The sequence below is a fragment of the Uloborus diversus genome, chromosome 9 (genome assembly GCF_026930045.1).
Source record: "Uloborus diversus isolate 005 chromosome 9, Udiv.v.3.1, whole genome shotgun sequence".
Lineage (NCBI taxonomy): Eukaryota > Metazoa > Arthropoda > Arachnida > Araneae > Uloboridae > Uloborus > Uloborus diversus.
Window position 1 is genome coordinate 68,087,838 of NC_072739.1, and position 23,905 is coordinate 68,111,742.

General features: G+C 36.8%; 2 protein-coding genes across 2 annotated transcripts; both read left to right on the forward strand.

The window, feature by feature from the left end:
- Positions 1-981: 981 nt before the first annotated feature.
- On the forward strand, positions 982-22,982 carry LOC129230295 (atrial natriuretic peptide-converting enzyme-like). Its single transcript, XM_054864694.1, has 9 exons — positions 982-1,093; positions 3,898-4,036; positions 5,193-5,234; positions 7,060-7,308; positions 11,134-11,280; positions 17,530-17,634; positions 19,023-19,133; positions 20,638-20,782; positions 22,865-22,982. The coding sequence occupies exons 1-9, from the start codon at positions 1,001-1,003 to the stop codon at positions 22,980-22,982; spliced, it is 1,149 nt and encodes a 382-aa protein (XP_054720669.1). The 5' UTR covers positions 982-1,000.
- On the forward strand, positions 15,512-17,362 carry LOC129229849 (tigger transposable element-derived protein 4-like). The gene is made up of 2 exons (XM_054864224.1): positions 15,512-16,828; positions 16,915-17,362. Exons 1-2 carry the CDS (start codon positions 15,574-15,576, stop codon positions 17,157-17,159), a joined length of 1,500 nt encoding a protein of 499 aa, XP_054720199.1. The 5' UTR covers positions 15,512-15,573; the 3' UTR covers positions 17,160-17,362.
- Positions 22,983-23,905: the final 923 nt, after the last annotated feature.

The window sequence follows — 23,905 nt, forward strand, 5'->3', positions numbered from 1 at the left end:
TTAGCGCCATTTTATGGTGACCAAAAGTATCTTAGCATATGGCGACAATATCTCTTTAACAAAAGTTAGTAACATACCGTTTTACAAAGTAAGGAGGGGGAGCATTATCCAAGGTATCCCAAAACGATTCCCGCAAATTCGACAACATTTTAAATCTCACCAAGAATCCACAATAATTGAAATTTTCCAAAAATAACTATAGCAAGTTTAAGGGGATCAGGAGCGCGAGGCTACATTTTTTTAAAACATTTCGTTCTTCAATAGACATACAGAGAAGGTAAGACTCTATGTAAAAAAATAATAAGTATTAACTGATAAATCTCTTTAAACATGTGAAGTTTAATTTCATATTTCGGAAATTCTTCAAATTTGTATATGCTTAAATTTCGTGGTTTCGTTTCTAAATGAATGCTATTTTGCTCTTTTTACTTATTGCTACTTTAGTTTTATGAGTAAGGAAGAATCTAGATTTTAAATCACGTCAAAAAGGTGTATTTTAAGTTCTTTCACTTAAAACAGAAAACAAATGCAAGTAACGATTGTTTCTCATAATTATTGCTAACCCAGGCAACGCCGGGTATTTTTGCTAGTAAAGTCTAAATAATTAAAAAACTCAGAAAATTGAGTTAACCTAAGAGCGATGTCTTAAGCATGTCTGTCACTGGTGCCTTTACCCAACTGATTCTGAAAAATATTCCTTTAAAATTATATCCTTTACAGGGAAAAAGTTTTTAGGCATTCAAATATCATGTAAACACACACACAAACATACACACACACACAAAGAAACAACGAACAGACGAACAAAAACAATGTAGATCTGAACCCCCTCCTCACATTCTCCCCCAATGACGCTACTGCTTCCGCTAGTCACATGAACAAAAAATATTTCATTAAATATTTCACTTGATTGATGATGACAGTAATTCAATAATGATGGTTTTTCCCAGTTATGTCTACATACAGTTACTTTTCTAGGAGGTGGCGAGTTTTTGTCAGCATGAGCGAGTCTAATGAGTGTGCGAAGGAGACGGATGCAGCAAATGTGGAAGCAGGAAAGAAATCAAAACCTGATACTAACTGGGAAGCCCAGGTAATTGGATTTGTATATTAAAGCTACCGGTATTGACTTCGATGCAAAATACCGACAACCCGGTAATGATATCCAGAGACTGCAGTTCAATCCTTGTTATGGACTCAACAGTCTGGAATATCCAATAATTGAGATGGAGGCAGATGTTATCTCTTTGCAAGCCCGTCATTTCGAACTCTTCCAGGGCGGGGAGGATGGCAAAGGGTTTATGTTCAATACATTTTAAAGAAAAAAACAGGAAAATACGTACAAAAATGCCTAATTTCATTTTCTTTCAAAATCCAAATCGGCCGTAATCACCCAAATAACTGGTCGGCATGGTAACCGAGATTACCAAAGAAACTGGCAGCTGAAATGAATTTCACTGCACTAGCGAGAGCCCGCAAACAATGACGCGGTTCAACTCGAAAATTGAAAAGTAAATGCTTATGTAATGAGCTGTAAGTTACCTTTCTTAAGCCAAGGCTAAAGCTAAACTACATGTAGACTTGTGATGAGTAATTAACAAGGACTCTGGATGGTTTATCCGGGCTGCATCTTGCATGTAGTTCCGCCTTAGCCCTGATGTCATAAGGGCGAACTTACTGCTTATTGACTTTGATGTTTCATAATACAGAGCAGAGAAACCCTAGAATAAAAAAGTGCTTTACCCTAAAATGCATCACATAGCAAAACGTTTCATGTTATGCGTTGAAGAATGACTTTAAAAGAAATGGGCTGAAAAGACTCTCAGTATCAGCTTTACATTCTCATCAGAGTTGGGCAAATTTTAATTGCATGAACAATTAACGATTAACAATTGATTAATTGGTAACCGTAACCACAGCAACTAACAATTGATCATTCGTAATTGTGGCAAATTACAATTAACGATTAATTAATTGTTAATTGTAGTTTGCTACAATTAACAATTGTCATTTGTTTTGTAAATTTTTGATTAAAACTAACTCTTAAAAAAATTACTGGTTTTGTATAGTATACTGTACAGGCGACAGGTCTACCTGGGACGTGGACGCTGGACGAATACCATATTATTATCTATTTAAATATACATGTAAGCAACTAATAAAAGATCAATGCTCAACAGTAACTTTATTACGAGCAATAAATTATTTACTGCAGCATATGACTTTTCTAAAAACAGCTTATGACTCCAGCGAAATTTCCTCAGAAAAGGTATATTTCAATTAAAAGTTCAAAAACATTTTTTTTTCCTATTTTTTTTTTTTTACTAATAAAAGTCTAAATAACATCTGAGAGAAATTTCAGAAATGTATCTCATGTACGTGATTATTATAATTATTTTTTTAACAGAGTGGTCTCTGAGACCTCACGTCCCCTGTTATGTCCTTCTTTCTCACCTCCCCTGTTATAGGTTAAAATAAAACAATGATTTACACAAACTTAAAACACTTAATTAAAACACAAACATTAACGTGTGGAAAAAGCTAGCCTAGACGAGACTAGTTCACGCGGCGAGTAAGCAATCAGCACTGAATGAAAATACGAAATTGAATAATACTTCTGACTCTCTACCCTGCTCTGTACCTATTGATACATAAAGTTAATTGTTAGTTTTAATTGTTTCATAAAACAATTTAGAAAAATAGTTGCAATAATTTTGATTGTGAGAAAAGATTAACATACATTAATCCAATTAAAATAATTGCAAAGTGCAATTAATAGTTTAATTGCAATTGATTTAATTGCAATTACTTTTTTAATCAACTAACAAGGCAATTGAAAAAATAATTGATTAATGCCCAACACTGATTCTCGTACAGTTAAAAAATTAAATAAAATGCAAATGGTCACTTCTTGCGCTACAATCAGCTTTCAAGACAACAATTTGACAGAAGTTCTATAGTGGGGTGAGTGTTGAATCACGTCGCACTAAACCAATTATTCCTGCAATGAAAAGGTTTTTACATAAAACAAGTATATTTACGTAGTGCAGCCTTTTCGAAAGAGCTCAAATTCTGTTTAGCCTGCTATTTACTTCATAATTCAAACCTTTCTGAAACATTACATTTCTCTTTAAAATATGGGCGAAAATTGAATTTTGATTTTTTGAAAAAAAAAATTTTTTTTTGGTTACTTACGCAATTAGAATCCCAAAAACTTCTTTGTGAGAAACTAAAATGACATGTATTGTAGGGTTGAATGCGATATTTAAAAATAAGGAGCTACGAATTATTACGATTTTTTTTGAGTATAACAATAAAAATATTTGTTTTATTGAGATGATGTTTTAAAACATTCATATGCATAAATGTACTTGCATGCAGATCGAGAAAAAATAAAAAAAGCATAAGACAGAGAGGTAACAATCTTAGCGTTTGCTGAATCGCCGTTATCTGACTTCTGTTAGTTACTGTAGCTGTAAATTAACGCTTATGCTTAACTTAAACAGATAGCCCTCGCACAGGACAAGTAAATTATGTAGCAGTACTTATCATTTTTCGGAGCACACTTGTAAACGAAAATAAAATTATGTTTGATGGAAACCTAAACTTTTTTATTTTAATTAATTTATGTTTTATATTTTCACAGAATGAGTTGCTTTCTCGATTCAATTCTCAAATTGGATTTATTAGCAAAAGATCAACAGTTTTGCCAAGTTATATAGTAATTAAAATCACCTGCTGCTTAAATATGCATTTATCAAAGACTAAGTTTTAGTAATTGTGTATGTTTTATAACTGATCACAATCATTATTTAATATCAGTACTTATGAATAAAATATGTTGATTAAGTACCACGATCGGGATTTGATTTTTTTTCTATTTTTTTTCTCTTTCAGTGCCCTCTAGCGGAGGGAGAAACTGACGATTGGAAGGAGCCAAGAAGGCCCCTCAGTCGGTGGAGGTGGCTGCTCCTTGGACTAAATCTACTTTTTCTCGTTCTGCTTCTTACTCTTCTTTTGCTCTGGTACCTGAGAGGTAGTATTATCTAAAAGAAAAGAAAAAGGAACATAATAATAGATCATTGAATATAGTCATAACATCGTTATAAAGCAAAAGCATGAAAGTTAAATTTCTCATAAAAATGAATTGTAAAAATTAAAAAGGGTGTGAAAACCAATATACATAAAAGAGAAAACGTTGTTTTGTATTCTTTCTTTTTGCACAAATATAGTTATTTAATTCTTACGCAGCAGATGTTTGGAATTTTAACTGTAGGGAAATGTGGGGCGAAGTGGAATAGTTAAGAAAACTTACTTTTTTCAAAATGAACTAGTTGGAAGTTTGTTCCGAAAATTACGGTAAATAAAGAAAGGACAATATGTCATTTTATAGTAAAGTTAGCATTGTAGCTTTTTATTTTTCATTTTTGGCAAGAAATTTGCACCTCCGAAAAACGATGGAAATTTTTACTTCTTTTTTTCATGGGACAAAGTGAAAAACAAAATATTTTTCTAGTGAAACATTTTGTATTCGATTATTAAAGATATTTTTAATCAAATAAATGAGAAAATAAAAGATTGAATGAATAAATGAAAAAGAAATGAACTAATAAACGAATAAATAAATAAGTTAATAAATGAGAAAAATAAATCAGTAAGTAAAACGTGAATGACGAGGAAAATAAATGAATGAATGAATAAATAAATATATATATATATAAGAGATATATATTGAACGAAAGAACGCAAAAAATAAATAAATAAATAAATAAATAAAAAAAAATAAAAAAAATAACAATAAACGAATAAGTAAAAGTGATTCTATAAAAGATTGAATAAGTAAAGGAAATGAACCATTTCACTTTGCCCCGCATGCACTTCATTAACTGTTCAAAGCATTAAAAATTGCCTGTATTATCATTTTCTTTGATTTTTAGAAGTAATTTTCTTCCCCACATTTCCCTACATCCCCTTCGGCTGTAAGTTATTAATTTTTAATAAATGCTAAGTCTGTAATTTTGCAAATAAATTGGATTACGTGAAAAATGTAAAGTTAACTATCGTCAGAGTCTGTGGCAACTAGAATAGTTTCACACTATAAGTTTTAAAAAAAATCAACTTTAATTATATTTTCAATGAGTAATGCAATTGCATGAATGAACTATAAAGGTAAATGTTTCAATCTTTTACAGTCATACCGAAGGTTTTGGATGAAGAACCGACTGCACTATCAAGTAAGTTTTATTGAAAATTCCCCATTGCAATACTTCACAGTTAAAATACAATAGCAATAAATATTTAAGTGATAAGTGATGATTTTTATACCTGGTTGAAAAACACTTTAAAAAGAATCATCAGGGATAGTTTTTATGACGTAAAAACTAGCGAATGAAATTGGCTGAAGGTATGCTTATATTTTCATAAAAGCAAGTGATGTATTGATGAAAATTATCTAGAAAGATTGTACTCTACAAAGCAAGAAAACTAGAAAACTAATAAGACATTTATTTTCAGTAAGTTACCGCCCTATAGCCAGGGCTAAGGCAGAAATACGTGAAATATACCGCCAGCTCAGTCATTTCCAGCCGAGGTTTCCAGTTTCGTGCTTATTGGCACTCATCAGCCCGGCATAGGAAAGTGACCGAGCTGGAGATGGAAAACCTCTTAAGGAAGCCAAGAGTGCCAAACAAACTGGTAGCTAATATAGAATTAGCGCAAACCAGACGAGTGACCGAAACAATGGTCTGGTTAGGGCGGTAACTTACTGAATATACCTGCCTTGCATTCAAAATTCGAGTTGAACCGAACCATTGTTTCGGTTACTCGTCTGGTTTGCGCTAATTCTATATTAGCTACTAGTTTGTTTTGCACTCTTGGCTTCCTTAAGAGGTTTTCCATCTCCAGCTCGGTCACTTTCCTATGCCGGGCTGATGAGTGCTAATAAGCACGAAACTGCAGTCCTTGGCTGGAAATGACTGAGCTGGCGGTGTATTTCAAGACATTTATTGCTTACTTTCAGCTTTTTACAATTCAGGATTATCAAAAAAAAAAAGTTTTTGTGTCTTCAATTTGTTGTTTGTCCCCTAAAGACCCACGGAATTGAACTTATACTGGAAAATGTAAACTCAACAATGCGTGAAATTTGGCCAAAGTTATATAAAGAATATCATTATATTTTTCTAAATGTCCGACAGAATTTTGAATATTAAAAGTGTTCGAACATTTTTATTTATGTGGTGCACGTACTGCGGTAATGCCGCTACTTATAATTTGTCTATCTCATATCTACTGACAGACGCACTGCAAATTTACACTTTTTACAGTCGTACACTTGTCTCTTTTTTTAGTACACTTTAAAAATACGTTTTGGAGCAGCTTTCAAACCACTTCAGAGAACACTTTTCAAGCCACTTGTTTGGTACGGCACACTTTTGGGAACTCATTTAAGAACATTTTTTGAACATCGACATATATCTCAGCTTTTAGAGCACTTTTGGGATATTTCTTTGGTTATACCAGTAGTTTTTGCTAAAATTTTGCACTGAAGGCCATCCTTTTTGACGACACTCGCTAAACCAACTGACGGAGATGCAATGCAACACAATTTCTAGTCGCATGATATTTAGAGATTCTTTTGACGGGTAGTTAAAGAAAGCAGTTGAAATAATATTTGTACGAAAGAGAGCAATTTTCTCACAAATGTCCCCAATCTGTTCTCAAATGTGTTCCCTGGTTTAAATTCAAAAATATCCACGGCGGGACACATTCGGACCATATTTCATTGAACTTTCTTTTCAACGTGGCACACTTGGAACAAATTTTAGTGCACATTCAGGCAACTGGACACTTTTTATCAATCATGATTCCAATGTGTACTGAGAATTTGCAGTGCACGAAATGTTGCGTTAAAAAAAAGTTATCTTTTCTCCACTACGACGATAGTTTTTTTTTTCTTTTTTCAATTTAAGAATGGGGCAATTTATGTCAATGCTGATACCTATAACTTTATTGCTACTAACGAGTAACGACGAAATTTCTGATACCTTTCCTCGTTTTCAGGTCCCGAGTGTCAGTCGCTCCGTCTTCCTCTGTGTCACAAATACCGGGTACCGTGGACGTACACCCTGTACCCGAACGCGCTGGGCCACGCGAGCCAGAGCGAGGCGAGAGAGGCGCTGCAACGTTTCGAGCCCCTCGTCAGCGTCAAATGCCATCCGCTGCTACCCCTGCTGCTGTGCGCCCTGCACGCCCCCAAGTGCCTCCAGGGGGAAGCGAGGAGTGTACCCCCCTGCAAGAGCTTGTGTAAAGGTAACAGTAAGAGCGTGGATTACATGCAAATGCATATGAAATCGCATATTGTACCTTCTATTGGCGTTAGTGCATATGAATGCACAGAAACGGCACATCTTTGAAATAAAAGCACATTATTGCATTTTTTACTTGTTTTTATATTTATTTTATTTAAAAAAAGACTTAAAGAATGTCCATAAATGTTCTTTTTTGTTTGCACCATTTTGACCACCTCCTCATCTTTTTCGCCTGAAACTTCACAATACCCCTCACCTAATCGTCAAGCTATTTTTCATAAACACATTCTTATAAACAAAATACGCGATGTCCCTTTTTGTGTTAACCATTCCCTCCCTCTTGTCATTAAGTGTCACAATTTTATGAACCCCTCCTACCTCTTTTAAAGCTTGACATTATTTGTAGACAGCCCCAAAACCAAATATTTTGCATTTCGCGAAAAGTTATTTAATTTTTTCACGTAATGAATATGCCTAAAACGGTAAAAGTGCGCTCTTTAGAAATACACTGCTCAAAACAATTAAAGGATATTAAAGTTTTGGGTTGATTTTGAACCTGGAGAACTTTTTGGATGATTGATACATTATTGACAGGTGTTAGTAAACTATTTGAGACAAAAAATTACATTTGTAAGGCAGGAAAAAATACTTTTTTTCAACTTTTGTGTACAAAAGAGAAAAAAACGCATTTTGTGCGTATGAGAAAAGCGATAAAAAATTGGGTTTTTCTTAAATGAAAATCGTTTTTAGTAACGGGTATGGTAACCCCGGACGGCCAGCAATGTAAAACACCTCTGAGACATGGAGTTAATGAGGCTATTAATGAGGGGCTGGGGTATTCTGCCCCTCCTGAAGCACTCTTTCCGGTTCTTGGAGAGTTTGGGGAGGTGGTAGGCGTCCAAAAACTCGTTGCCTAGAATATCCCAAACATGCTCTATTGGGTTCATATCTGGAGAACACGCTGGCCATTCCATTCGTATGACTCCTTCCGCCAAAAGGAAAACATTCATCAAGTAAGAACGATGTGGTCTGCAATTTTCGTCCATTAACATGAAGTCATCTCCAATTGCTGCAGGGTAAGGGACTACAATAGGTGTGAGGATCTCATTCCTATTTTGATGACCGGTCAGAGTTCCATTCGGAATGACATGCAGCTCGGTGCGCCCATCAATGGAGATGCCAGCATGCACCATCACACCACCACCACCAAATCTCACACTTTCGGGCGCGAACGCTAGATTGTTTCTAGTGCCAAGCTCCCTCCAGATGAAAATACGCCATTAAATGGATAAAGACAAGAACGGGACTCATCAGAGAAAAAAAAATTGCTCCATTCATTTCTTCTCCATTTCACATGCTCTGTTACCACTCCCTGTATCGCGACGGTGTCTCGCAGCTAATGTGACACAGATGAGCATACAGACTTACAGCCTAAAGTCGATTTCGGACAGTTTGTGTCAAAATTGTGGTGCCAGTACCCTAGCGAAGGTGTCGTTGTAGTGGAGTGGTATTTATACTTCAGTGCCTCGGAGCCGTTAAAGCTAAATAACGGTCTTCGTTGAGCGTTGTTGACTGTCTGCGATCTTGCCCTGATCTTCGGCCAGCACTTCCAGTCTCTAAAAACCGTTTCCATCTCGCAGAAATCATACTTTGCAAAACTCCAATGGCTTCTGCTGCCTTGGCTCGTGTTTGGCTTCCCTCTAGCCTGCCAACCACTTTAGAAGCTTTTGATTCCGTTAAATGAGTTCCTTGAGGCATCGCATTCATCGAAACAACGCGCAATGTCGATCATTATTTTCTGCTTTGTCTTACAATAAGTTAAGAGCGAAATCTCATTCGCCACCACTGAAACGTCGTCTTTGACGTCAAACTCAAAATTTGCATACTGCGACGCTTGAAATTAAGAAGAATTTGCATTTGTAACTCCCTTCTTCGATTCTATGCAAAAAAATTTTTGCTAATACCTCTTTTTGTTGAAAAACTTACAATATCCTTTAATTGTTTTGAGCAGTGTAGTATTAAATAAAATAAGGCTATGTCTTATTGGAGAAAAAACTTTAGGAGTAAAGAGATTTTTCTTCAGCAAATGTAAATAATGAGCATATTTTTTTCTGTGTGCATAACTGTTTTAATATATATTATCACACCCTCATATAGATAATAGCCGATGATTGAGTAACCCACGTGTTTCAAAAATAAAACTCGCGCCACGGCATGATAATTTGATAGTATGTTTTGGTACTGTGTAACATGCAGGGAAAGGTTTTACTGCGACGAGGGTGAACTCGATCCCGCAACTTAACTGTTTTACAGGTAAGACTTTCATTTTAGGAAAACAAAGAAACCAAAGCAATGAACGTTATCTACTGGAGTTTAGGGTTAATCCACTGGTGTTAAGGTTAAAATTTCAACGATCAAAATATCACCAAACAGGCAATGGCTTCGTTCAAATATAGAAGCAATTTTCACCCGTCATACCATGACGGGCAACTTTCTAGTTAATAATAAAATGCAAAACGTGCAGGGCCAATCAAAAATTTATTTAGAAATTTCAATATTCTTTATGTAGGAAAAAAAATATTAGTGTATATTTTACGCATTTTAAATGCATATTTGCATGTATGTTTTAATGATTTTTTATTGCACAGAATACGGGCTCTAGTAATAGTCTAAGAAAATTCATACCGATTTCCACAACGATTAGTTTGCTTACTTTCAATGCTACAGATTTCAACGGATCAGAGAAAATAAAAATTTCAAGGAAAAGTGACGACATTTAAGGACAATTCAGAACATTTGACATTTCTTTCAGGAAGTTCAGGACAAGTACTCTGCATTGCTAGAGAGAATATTTAGTTGCAGCTCAATGTATTTTTAACAACGAATCTTAATTTTAATGTGTTTTAACTAATAGTTTGATTGATATGCACTACCTCTTCTATTAAGTCTTCTACGTAATCTCAGAAATTCCTCTTTTGATCATTTTTGCCAAGAGTAATACATTTTTTTCTTGTTTGGAGCCTGTGTAATTTTTTGCATCGATCTATGGTTTATGTGTATCTCGAAAAGGTGAGCTTGTTTTCAATGAAAAAATTTTTCAGCCGAAATGTAGCAATTTATTTGCATCTATGACAGAATCCAGCTATGTTGTGCTAGGTGAAATCTCTAGTGACACCTTTATCGGCATAAGCCATTATCACCTGAAACTTTTGACTCGCCGTTTCCCACCAGATTGCAGCACCTGAGCAGATACGATGCTAATTACACTGGGAATTGAATTTACTGTCCGTTCTCGGGGGGGTGGGGGGAAGCAAAAATTACCACTCAGGACAGATTCCATTTCAAAAAGGGGCGATAGGGTGAGGATGGGCACTTACCGCTCGCACTTGCTGTCTTTGAACACGTTATTTTGAACCTTTTACTTCCGGGTTTCCCCACCCTATTTTGATAAAATCACAACAGACCTGACGCATGCGCAATTTAGCGCTAAGTCTCGGCTTAGGTAAACGAACAGTAGCTGATTACTTCGAAGCCTAATAGATACAAAGGCATGCCACATAATTACACGAAAATAGAAGCCAAAAATTATTTCGATCTAAAAAATTCAGACTCGGGCCGTGTTTTACCCCTCAAACTTGGGCATAAGAGGTGAACGCCTTTCCACTATGCCACCCTGTTGGCTTATGTTACATAGTAAAAAAAACCATTGATTATTAAAGTATGGTCTCGAAGTTTTCATACCTAAAACTCGAAGGGGCAATAAAAAAAAAACTCCTCCTTTATTTTTGTTTCCCTTTTGGTTATTTACTCCTGTTTACTCCCTCAGAGACCGTTCATCGGTGTGACTTCTTTCTGGGAGTTTTCTCACTCTCGTGGCCGGACAAGATGTCGTGCGAAGACCTGCCGGACTCCACGGATCCAGAAGTATGTGTTGGACACGAGCAGATGCGGAGTATTGAAATTGCAGCAAGAGGTATGACTGCAAACCCTTGTAAAAGAAAACTTTTGGACAGGGCAAGCATCTGTATCTTCAGACACTTGCTCTGTACAGACGCTTGGCAGGGCAAATGTCTGTTCCCTACCAAGTGCCTACTGAAGTACAGAAACGTGGCAGATTTCTGTACTTTGAAAAGGTACTGACACCTGCCATGTTTCTGGCACAAAGTAACTGACGATATATACGGAAAAGCCAGAAATGGCAAGATTATACAGGCAAGACAGGCATTTGGGAAGTGCTCTGATCTATACTGAAATTTACAAAATTATAGAGGCAATAAATGACCCTTCAAAATTAGATAAGCTCGGAGAGCAGCATAAAGATTTCATCTCTTCTTTCAATCTGAGCATGATAAATATTTCCCTCACGTCCTTTCTTACTTGTATAGTGAGTGCACTGAAATCGTCAAAGGAGCGACTGAACAACTAACAACAGGATTAAAAGTGGCAGGGCTGACCTCTGATATCGGAATAGGCTGGTGGATCCAGCAAACTGAGGTTAATACATCAAAGATTAACCATGATTTCACATTCATAAGAACACCTCATGTAGTGAGGTTATGGAATATACGTGCTAAAATAGACGATTTTATTCAGAAGCATTGTGGAACTGAGGTAATGAAAACAGGTAAACTCATACTAGGCGATTTCTTGTGGGAAGGTCACGGTGAATAGGGTTACTGCAAATTTAGAAACATGGAATGGATTTGCCCGTACAACTGGTTACTAATGATGCTCGATGTTATATCAGGCAGGCTTAACACCCTCATCTATGGCCTCCTTGCTGACCAGATGAGAAAATACCAAGGGTATTCAATCCATAGCCGTCTAATAGAGCTATACGCATATGGAAACATGTGTCATATAAAGCACAGGAACAATTTTTACAAAATAGCAAAAGTGATTCCATCTTTGGCAATAGGGTCAATTATAAATAAGGTAGATCCACAATCTTTTGATATGTTTAAAAGAGAACTTTTGAAGGGTCTTGAAAAAGAAGGATTCAAGGCATCGGAACCGTTCCTTAATGTTCTATGTCGTGTTGGAGACAGCACACCTGAACACCAAATGCTGCTAGAGACAAGTGGCCTCTGGAAGATGTGGGGCCATCCTATCATAGATATGGATGCTAGTGTTGCCAAAGTCCTCCGGATAAGCTCGGACCCTAGTGCTCACCTGTTTGAGAGCGGAAAGTACTATGCCTCTGTTTTCAGATATCATTTCTGCAAACAATACTTCCGCGTAAATCACAAATGGCCTGTGCTTGAAATTGATGATCTAACACATCGACGTATAAGAGAAAACTACGCAGCAAATACATGGGATGAAATACCTACTAAGCCATGGAGCTACCAGTACTTTGATCAAGTTAAGTTTAAAAAGATATTTGATTTCAATTACCATCTAGAGCCATCTGATTTGCTATCAGATTCTGCTATAATACCCGATTTCAATCAGTGGGTCTATGAATATGACAGAGCAACATTGATCTCCCAGAATGGAAGGATAAAATTCCCAAAACGTAAACAAGGAAGGGTCCTTCTTCAGTTCTTATTAAAGGAAGAGTTAGACCTTCAGGACGAAGTTAAGCATTTTTGCGAAAACACATATGGTGATGATGAAAGAGTAGGCGTGTTAATTGCGAAAGAGCGAGAATTGAAAGAAGAGGCACGATTTTTCCTCAAGCTTACATTATTCTTCCGGTTCATGCAGGGACTTGCCGAATCAAACACAAAGGACAACGTTTTTCCCTATTTACGGTACCAATCAATGAGTTTAACCGAGATACAATTATCTCAACGAATCTCAAATTTAACTCGATATCTTTCGACCCCCGAGAAACTCAAGTATGTCATGATTGTCATCGATTTTTCATCGTGGAACTTGAGATTTCATTTCTCCAACATGCATGCTCTTCTCAAAGATTTTGATCGACTGCATGGATTGATAAATTTTTATGAACAAATGCACATCAACACAGAAAAGGCCTGGATCTTTATACAAGACAGATACAACCCTCCTCCCATCCAATGCAAGCATGGAAATATCCCTTACTCATGTAACAGGTGTTGGAAAGGCTGCGCTACCTGGTTTGAGGGGATGTTGCAAAAATTATGGACGGTCTTTACCTTCTGTGTCATACTTGCTGCAGCTAAAAGGGTAGGGGCTAATATATCAATATTAGGCCAAGGTGACAATCAGACAGTCCTTCTTAGTATCCCGTCCCTTGCGGCACTAAGAAGAAGAAACCTCACAGTCCACCAATTCGTAAACATGTTTATGGATGCATTACAGAAAGAGGCTGACAATGCTGGTTTGCCCATCAAACCAGAGGAGACATGGATCTCCTTCAGCCTGATGGAGTACTCACGTCGTTATTACTTGAAAGGCACTCAAGTTAGCTGTGCTTTGAAAAGGGTTTCAAGACTTTCATCAGAAGCCAACCAATTAATCAAGTCTCTTCCATCTGATATATCAGGGGTGTTCTCATCAGCATGCACAATTGCTCAGGAAGATCATAACGCACCCGCTGCCTACGCCCTATGCATGATAGAAGCAAACCGGATTATAGACCGTTATTTTGACAATAATCTTGATTATAAAGAGAAAGCCATATTACTAACAAATCCAAGAATCACTGGAGGTCTACCGGTTAGTCTGTATTCTGCCTTTTGTATTCGCGGTTGTCCCGATCCACTAACGGAATCCCTTTCCTTTGCTCGTTATGTCTGGATGAATAAGCTGGAACTCAGAATTTACGTTAGGAAGCATTTCAATGTCACTTGGGCTCAGAAGATTGACTATAAATTCTTGATTAAAGATCCCGTAAGTCTAAACATAGCCTTACCTCTTCAGATAGAAAACTACTTGAGAAATAAATTAGAAGAAGGATTAATGGAATACACTAGGAATAAGATGTACAAGTCTCTGTTCAGCAGTGACACCACTGTTGAAAAGCTCCACAAAGTAACTACAAATGTTCTTTTGCTTACATTTGGTCAAATTGCACACATCTCAACTGTATTACAGCTTCTTTTAGACGTTCATAGCATGTTTTTATCAATGTCCATCTCTGCAAAAGTGATGCGTTCCTAAAGTGCTTGGAGCAATGTTGGCATTGAGAATACATAAACTTTGTCTTCCACATAACCACACGGCAAGATATAACTGCAGGAAGACATCATCGTTGCTGTGCTGTGACGGACATCGATGGAAACATGCAATTGAACGCCTGAAAAGTACTGGATCAACGTGCGTGGGTTGTGTGAAAAACCGTGGATGTATTGAAAATCTGTAGAATGAACCAGAAACTTGGCGAGTGTCTGTACCTTTTTAAAGTATCATCCGTCTTTGCCCATTCGTAGCATAACTCCCAATACAAAGTACAGTAAACTCTCGTTAGTACGCCCCCGCTTAGAACGACTTCCCGCATATATCGACGTTTTTTTCCGGTCCCTGGGACCAATATGCTTTTAATATTAAAATCTATCCGCTTATAGCGCCCCCGCTTATAACGACTTCCCGCTTATTTCGACGTTTTTCTAGAGTCCCCACAGGAAAAATCCCGTATATTGCGTCCGTATATTGCGTCGCTAGTAAACTTTTGTATCTTCGCGTTAAAACATGAGTTCTGTTACCGGAAGGCAACCAGTTCGACTACTTTATTCCGACCCGTGAAGTACGCCTCTTTGTCCCTGTTCGCATTCGTTATCTCGGAATTCCAAGAATTTCTCACCCCCTCCCCCTCACCTAAGGAAAAGGTCCACCTTGTAAAAAGTCAAAAAATCATTGATGGGGAGCTCTCAGATCAAGTAAGTATGCTCTGCGAAAATACTCAATTTTATCTTAAATCGCCTCCAATGTTGACCATTTTTAAATGAGGCCTTCTAGTAGTATGGTTAAATAATTTTTCACATCAGTTGAAAGATTAAAAGAAATTCAGAAAAAATACAAGCTGGGAAAGTTTGACAAATTCTCGTAGAAAAGCATTGCGCGCCCCATTTGCCTGTGCCGATACGAAAGAGCGAGGAATGGCAGGAAAAGGCAACCCGGATTCGTTTGATCTTCGCCGCCGCGTCATCTTCCCTCGATTCTAGCTCCATGACAGGAAACAGGCTGGCGCATCAGCCATTCTGGTTCCAAAGGGTTGTAAGGAAATTTGAATTCGCCAAAAGAGCGGTGCTTTTATTGGTGCCAAGAGAGCGATAACTACGCCATCTACGCTACGTGCTGTGAGGGTCCATTCGGTTACTTGTTCACACGTTAAGAAATGGCTAAAAGAAAAGCTCTTAGTTTCGATGAGAAATTAAAAATTATACAGCAGTATGATGAGAAAAAAGGAGTTACGAATAAGCAGCAATTTGCAAATGAAATAGGAATACCTGTATCTACATTAAAAACTTTATTAAAAAAACGGGAAGAAATTGAATCCAGCGCCTTTTCAGGCATCAGTAAAAGACGGAGGGTACGTAAAGGCAAAAATGAGGATTTAGAAGAAGTGCTGTACCAATGGTTCCAGCAAGCTCGAGGAAATAACTTGCCGATCAATGGACCCATTATGACGGAAAAAGCCAACGAAATAGCCAAAGGCTTGGGCATAAATGATTTCTCTGGATCAGCTGGTTGGCTGGATCGATTTCGAAAAAGATATGGCATTAAATATCGTCAAATTAGTGGTGAAGCCGAAGCCGTAGACGACGACAGCATTGCTCCCTGGATAGAAAATCTCCTCCCTAATCTACTAAAAGACTATGCACCTGAGGACGTATATAACGCTGATGAATTTGGATTATTTTTTAAATTAATGCCAGACAAATCCTTAGTTTTAAAAGATGAAAAGTGCCACGGAGGTAAGCTAAGTAAAGACAGACTGACTGTATTAGCATGTTCTAATTGGACTGGATCTGACAAGTTGAAGCTGATGGTGATTGGAAAATCTAAGTCACCACGGTGTTTTAAAAATGTGCGAACTTTCCCGTGCAACTACAAAGCACAGAATAGAGCCTGGATGACTGGGTGTTTGTTTACTGAATGGGTGCAACAGTTGGACCGAAAATTCGGTAAAGGAAAGAGGAAAGTCCTTCTGTTTGTGGACAACTGTCCCGCTCATCCCAAAGGAATCCCCCTCAAAAACATCAAGCTCGAGTATTTCCCCCCCAACTCTACCAGCAAGCTTCAGCCATTAGATCAAGGAGTCATTAAAGTTTTGAAGCAGAAATACCGTAAAAAGCTGGTACAGCGTTACTTACGTGAAATTGAATCAGGAGAGGACTCTTCCTGTAAAATAAATGTGTTGGATGCTATCCATTATGTTTCGGCTGCGTGGGATGAGATCGCGCCAGATGTGATAAGAAATTGCTTTCGAAAAGCGCATTTTGAGAGCAAATCTAATGAAAATGACCTGAATGTTGCGGATTTTCTGGACATCGAATTTGAGGAACAGTATCCTGGATATTGTTCAGTTGATGATGATTTGCCTATCACGGAAACTCTAGAAATTCAGGATATGATTGACATGGCGAAAGGTAAGTAAGTTAACTTATTAAATTTTTTCCTTTTTAAAGTTCACCCTTACTTCAGTTTAGTATTTATTTTACTTTCTCATTTAAAGATGGAGAATTCGAGGTTGATAATGAGGAAGAGGAAGAAGATGAACCTCCCCAACTTCCCTCTTTTATTAGCGCCTGCGATTCCGTAAGCGTTTTGCGGCAGGCGCTCTCTTCTACCGAAAACTCGGAAGCGATGCTGAGAGAACTTAACAGGATTGAAAGTTTTATAATAAGAAATTTTAGGAAACCAACTTCTTATGATGGAGGAAAGCAACTCCTTATGGAGAATTTTCTTACAAAAAAATAATAGCATAGATGTAACTAAGATGTAATAAAGTTGTAGAGGTTAAAATGCATACGCGTTTCTTTTGCTTTTAGACTGTTATTTTTATTTCAGCGATTAAAAACGAGTCATCAGATTTTTGTAAGGTATGTTTTTTTTTTCCTGTTATCTTCCAAAACGGCATTTTAAAGAGTTCTGCTTATAACGTCGTCCCGCTTAATACGACGTTTTTCAGAATCCCCGTCAACGGCGTACTAACGAGAGTTTACTGTATTTTGAAACGGGTTAATTATTTAGACTAACCCTGTATTTTCATGTGAGAACTATAGAGAATAGGTCTTTTTATAGATAGGTCTTAATTTTCCATATTCATTCCTTCCAATTTCTGTTTCAGCCTGCGTGAAGGGTTTCCGGTGTGACAAGACACGCTGCCTGCCCAACTCCTGGGTGTGCGACGGGTTCCCCGATTGCACGGACGGAATGGACGAGAAGAACTGCAGTGAGTTCCATTGAACATTTTTTCCATGTCTGCATTAATAAAAGACCAGAGGTCTCAAATGAAATAGTTTGTGGGTAAACGGTCAACAGGCAAAGAATTGACAGTAATTTAGAAAGCATAAGTACACTAACGAGGAGACGGCATGAACTTGTTTCTCCAGAAAAGAAAAAACAAACTGTAACAGGGTTATTATATATGTATAATCGAGGGCGCTGTTATCGATGGTGGGGGTCTAATTGTCGCAACTTTACCGTTTTTGATATGTACCAGATGAAAATGTAATACATAATAATATATTTCAATGGCGTAAATCACGGTGTATCGAAGAGGATCCGGAAATTTTCCATGCACCGTTTTTGTACTAGAACTAAATCGGAGCTACTTCACACATAGACATCGTTTTTTTTAAATATTTTTTTTACAGGAATTGTGAAAACTAATACGCTAGTTAAGAGAATGACCGGTGATTAGTGGAAAGTGTCATGAGTGTAGCATAACTAAATGCCGACACTTACGCCATTGAAACATACCATTCTATTTTATACTAGCTGCATTGCCCGGCGTTGCAAGGTCTTGCTCCAAAATAAAAAGTTGTGTAATGCTCCGTAAGTTCAGCAATCAGGTTTAAATAAAAGTAAAAAAAGTCTAAAAACTCCCCTTCAACGCGTAGAAAAGAGCAATTTAATGACTCAAAGTTTAAATTTAGACCACTTTAGACTTTTTTTAAATTCCGAAAATTTAATCATTGTTATAGACGTGAACATTCCGCTTTACGAACATTCTGGTTAACCCCCCCCCCAATGTCCCCCCTCCTTTTGGGGAGAAAAAAATTATGTGAATTCCTGTGCCATATCAAGGGACCTCTGTTTCAAGTTTGGTAAAAATCTGACGTAAACTGTGGATTTGCAAAAAGAAAACTGCCAGTGGAATGCTTTCACTCCCCCTCCCCTCCCCAACTGACAATTCCTCAATTCCTCAGCATCAAAGAACAAACATTCAGCGCCCTCAATATATTTTGTAAGAACCTTTTTTCAAATGTTTATCTGGTAAAATAAGTTCATACCTTCTATTATCTAACCTGACTGTTTTTACTATAGCTGGGATAAACCTAACCTGGTAGCATCGTAATGCTGTGGTTAGGGTCTGCGTGGTCTTCACAATGTATCCAGGTTAGGTTTGCGCCAACTATAGAATGATTACAAACGGGCATGATCACCCATGTGAGACACGGGCATGTGCAAATTTGCTTTCCCCGGAGTCAGACGTGGAAAAATTCGTTAAGTGGTTAGTTACTTTTGTACCTTTGTGCAAAGGTTGCATCGTACATTTAAATTTTCTGATACTGTTAATTTACTGCTAAACTATTTTCCGTTAATTGTCTTTTCTAGGCAATTGCTCACCTGATCAGTTCTACTGCGGTCATTCTACCTGCATTTCGAAGAGCCTCGTTTGTGACGGCAACAAAGATTGCCCGGATGGAAAAGAAGAGAGAAGCTGCCGTAAGTAGGCCAGTTTGTTTCGCATTTCTTGGAAAACTGCTGTTTCTGAAGATTTTTTTGCATTACCTCACGTTTACTGGACTGCTTTCAAAATTTAATATTTAGAACAGATGCATTGTTTACCCGGGATCTTAACCCAAAACAACATTAACAATTAAAATTAGTAAATCATCAGAACCAGTTTTCGGTAGTTTTGAATCGAACCAGTTTTCGATTTTTAAAGAGGAAAATGCGAGTAGGTGTGAAGATAGAGAGCCGTATCATGAATATAAAATGAGTTTCATACTAAACCTCAGAGCTATTGGCGCTCATCAGAAGAGTCAAATCAAACTCGTAGGAAATGGGAAGGGTACGAAGCACTGTCGGCAAACCAGACTTCCGCAAAGTGTCTATTAACGGTTCGTTTAGTTCGAGATTTCAATGGAAATTGATTCTCATTCTAAACAAACAAAAATTAACGTGTTCCGTCAACGCTTGATTATAGTAATCTTCGCTTAAGTGGACTCGTCCGAGCACAAATGCCAAGAATGGTGACATGGACTAAAAATATTCTGAAACTAAGATAAAAATCGAAGATTTTATGACTGAATTCAACAGTATAACTACTTTCCGCACTTGTAGGCCGTAGTCCATACAGGATATTTCTGGGCAACGTTTCCAATGACATAACTGGTTAACGTTTCGTGTGATATATCTCGGGCTTCTTCAGAGCACGGATGAGTTCGAAGGACTCACCCATACGGATCTTGAACGTGATCATCACTGAATCAGAAGCAATAACATTGAATTTGAGGACACAGAGCTCAAATTCAATGTTATTGCTTCTGATTGGTCTATTTTGAGACGACTTCTGAGACAGAAGGCTCTCTCTCTCAAAAAAAAAAAAAAAAAAAAAAAAAAAAAGACGAGAGAATATATAAAGTCACAGATAGGCGGTTCCTGCAGGCATTTTCCCACCTTTCCGATTACTTTTGAGGATTTTCCGAGGCTACATATGGTGGGGTGAATGCTATAAGTAGGTAACTACAAATTAATTTTTTTCATACTACTTCGAGGAAAAATAAAAAGAATACGTATAAATAAAAAAAAAAAACGTTTATTTATGGTTATATCAGAATGGGAAGACTTGGATCAAATACAATAATGAAACTGTTATTTATGAATGTCATTTAATTAGAAGTTTTCATGTCCTCATTCGAACAAATTGTTTTTAGCAAAAGTGAAGCATACCATTTTTTCTAAATTTGCAGTTACCTACTTGCAGTACTCAGTCGACGTTACGTTCTTATTTGTAGTGTGTACGTGTGCTTGCTTCAACTTTTCAACTTCTCAAATGTTCACTTTCTTCAACTTTTAAACGTCTGTGAACCTTTCTTTTTTTCGCTGATGAAGAGGGCTTTTTTTAGACTGCTTCGAAAAGGCTTATTTTGCGTCTCTGATGTATGACACATTTCTACTTAATTTTTGGTAATTTATTTGCAGCTGATTGTTTTCTTGTTCCTAGTACGACTAACTGGCAGTCAACAATACAATGGAGAAGGCCGACTGGAAGCATACAACCTAGTCACGGACAGCTGGCAACCAGTATGTGGTGACCAGTGGGACACCAGCACCATGAGCCCACGAGTATGCGCCATGCTTGGATACAAGTAACTGTACCTGAATTCTTAGTTCTTTCTAAATATCTTACAGTAAAATTCCACTTTAACGAAGTGCGTCACAACGAATATCTCGTTTCAGCGAAGACTTTGGTAATTGCAACACAAAATACATAGGATTTAATGTCAACATTCATAATATCAGTATAACGAAATGTCTTTGCAGCAAAATGATTTTGCTGGTCCCTTGGACTTCGTTAAAAAAGTTTCGACTAGGTGTTCACTTTCGAAACATGTGATTAGCTACAATATTGCACTAAAACCCCGTCGTTGGAAAATGGTAGCAAAGGTCGTAGTTAGTAAAATAATAATTTCTGTACCGCAGTGGAACATTGGTGAACGAAAATACTGTAGCTTTGGGAAAAACTGGAAAGTATGGGTTGGTATATGCAGGACCCTTTTTTATGTGGCCGTCTTTTATGTTAAAAAAAATAATCTTTTTTAAGTATATTTTTTAAGTCAAATTTTTCTAAAAATACATATCGGACAAGTTTTGAATAAAAAGAAAAAATATGATGTGGACCTCACACCACTTCTTAGTTCACCAATCCGATTTTTTTTAAGAGCTCAAAAGATTAGGTGCCCATGTATGCGCGTTAGATGTTATGCATAACTTTTTATACACTTTCCTACACTTATAAAAGTAAGTAAACATAAAGAAGAGGAATTTCAAATGTAAAGAAGAATAGTGAATTATAGTTTTAATAGCATTTGAGATTTGAAATTGAATTAAAAACTACATGGAAGGATGTGCACAACTATACCGCACAGACTCATGACACAAAATTTCAACCTTCTACGGCATACCGTTTTTGAGTTATGTATACGAGATACAAACGTAGGTACGCACATAATGCATTATTTTTATTTCTCAAATTCTTTCAAAATTTCGCTTAATCTTCATTTGATAGAAAGGATTTTTTTTTTAAATACAAAAATTTTTGAATGCTCAAATGTAGGGTCAATTGTGGTAAAAGGAAACATGTGGTAGATGGAAACGAACTCTATTATCACACGTACGGTAATTTTTGATACTAAATTGTTGATAACGAAAGATTACTGTTTGTTTTCCTAAGCTGAAACCTCCCGTGAATCTGGCGTGCGTCAGGTCTGCTCTGATTTTATCAAAATAGAGGTAGAAACCTGGAAGTATTGGAAATGAAGTATAGCAAGTGCGTGTAGAAAGTGCCCATCCTCTACCTTACCCCCCCCCCCTTTTTTTTTTTAAATGGAATCGATCTTGAGTGCTAGTTTTAACTTTCGAGAACGTACAATAGGTAAAACGTGGCAGAAATTCGGATTCGTCATTATTTGAGGACAACACGGAGAAAAAAAATTGTTTTTTACAGTTGAGTGTTCTTACATTATCCTCTCCAGCTAGGTCGACGAATGCGAAGCCACTCGTTTGAACTAGTGTTACTTCTCATGAAGAAAGTCACTAAAAACATTTATTTATGAATTTCACCTTCCCATTTTTGATGTGCAATTTAGGTGTTTACATTTTCCCCGCAGTACTGTACTCTATAGTAAATAGAAACGACTAAATTTTTCATTTTTCTTATTTTTAAATTGATTGAATTTCAATGTAAACTACTCTTTTATGTGCATTTTACTTAAATTGGGCGCCCAGTTTAATTTTTATATGATTTCCCATTTTACATGTTTTTAGACTACATTTGGAGTTTTCAGCAAGTCGCATGCGACCTACGGGCTACAGATTGAACATTGTTGATGTAGAACTTCTTCAGCTTTTAAACGGATTGCATATAGTGCGATTGTGTACCTACATCAACCTCATGAGATTGTGTCGATTTATCCTCTACTCTGTAGGGAAAAGGAAACATTTTTCACTTGTTAACATACAGTCATAAAGAACATTTTTTCTTATCCAATTGCCCTCAAAGAGAACACAATGAACAAAATTTTATGTCTCAATTCATTCAATAGAAGGAAGTTTTAACCATTGAAATTCTACTTTACTCCAACAGAGCCTGTATGGGTTTTGAAAGTTTTAAATCTTTCACCAAAAGAAATGCAGCGAAACTTGCTCATCATTCTTTCTTTGTTTTGCAGAAGTGTTAAAGAAACTCGTCTTCGAGACGAAACGTCGCTCGCTGAGAACAGATTGGCAGTCGGCATTACCATTGATGTTAAGAAGAAGATGAAGTCACTCTTCACTAAAGCTCGGTAATGTTTCTCTTGTACATAAAGTTATTCTTCGTATTTATAACCTATATAGAAAACTATAGACAGAACTGTCATTTCAAATTTTTCCAGGGGGGGGGGTGCAAAGGATAAATACTAAAGGCAAGTTTTATCAGAAAGCATCGAAAACCACGCCCACTTATAAGCAAAAATATTAATCTTTCAAAATGGGGGAGGGGTGGGTGCAATCGATCCTCCTTCTGATCCCCCTAAATGACCGACCTGACATTGAGTCACTATTTCTCATTTTAAATTGTCACACCAATATTTAAATAGTTTTACTGTGTTTGTTATTATAAAATGGAAGAAACATTCCTCAACTATTGTATACGTTTCTAAACTTAAGAAATAATATTTATTAAATATCGCTCGTTTGGAAGCAGAGTGCCACAATACAAAATTCTTAACTTTTTTTTTCGCTTAAAGGGCTTCAAATGAAGTTATCTTCTTTGGAAAACAAAGACATTTTTTGTTCCAATTTAAACCACTGGCGAGCACAGCAAACTTACTTTTCTTACAGCAAATTTCCTGAAGAGTTAAACTTGAAACGCTTCTCCTGTAAAATTTCTTTTCTTCGTATTGTGGCACACTTCTTCCAAATGAGCGATATACATAAATGAATTATTAGCCTGGTGCAAAGTTTTCCTGAGATTTAAGGTATCGTCGAGTTAAATCCAAAATGGGATGATTTTTTTTTTTAATTTGTAGGGCAACTTTAATGCAGCAGAAAATTGTTTTAAGTGTTTAAAACTCAGTTTTGTACTTCACAGCATTACAAGGTTTTCATCATTTATAGTATTACAAGGAATATTAAAATTTAGAAAGAAAAGCACTTTCATCGACATCAAAAATTGCTTCTAAACAGGATTATTAAATAATTATCCTGTTTAGAAGCAAGTATTTAATATT

What these genes read in the sequence shown, in the direction of transcription:
- LOC129230295 (XM_054864694.1), top strand. Translation starts at nt 1,001, where the DNA reads ATGAGCGAGTCTAATGAGTGTGCGAAGGAGACGGATGCAGCAAATGTG. An exon ending in TTTGCTCTGGTACCTGAGAG is followed by an intron (nt 4,037 to 5,192) that starts GTAGTATTATCT and finishes AATCTTTTACAG; the next exon opens with TCATACCGAAGGTTTTGGAT. An exon ending in AGAACCGACTGCACTATCAA is followed by an intron (nt 5,235 to 7,059) that starts GTAAGTTTTATT and finishes CCTCGTTTTCAG; the next exon opens with GTCCCGAGTGTCAGTCGCTC.
- LOC129229849 (XM_054864224.1), top strand. Translation starts at nt 15,574, where the DNA reads ATGGCTAAAAGAAAAGCTCTTAGTTTCGATGAGAAATTAAAAATTATA. An exon ending in TATGATTGACATGGCGAAAG is followed by an intron (nt 16,829 to 16,914) that starts GTAAGTAAGTTA and finishes TCTCATTTAAAG; the next exon opens with ATGGAGAATTCGAGGTTGAT.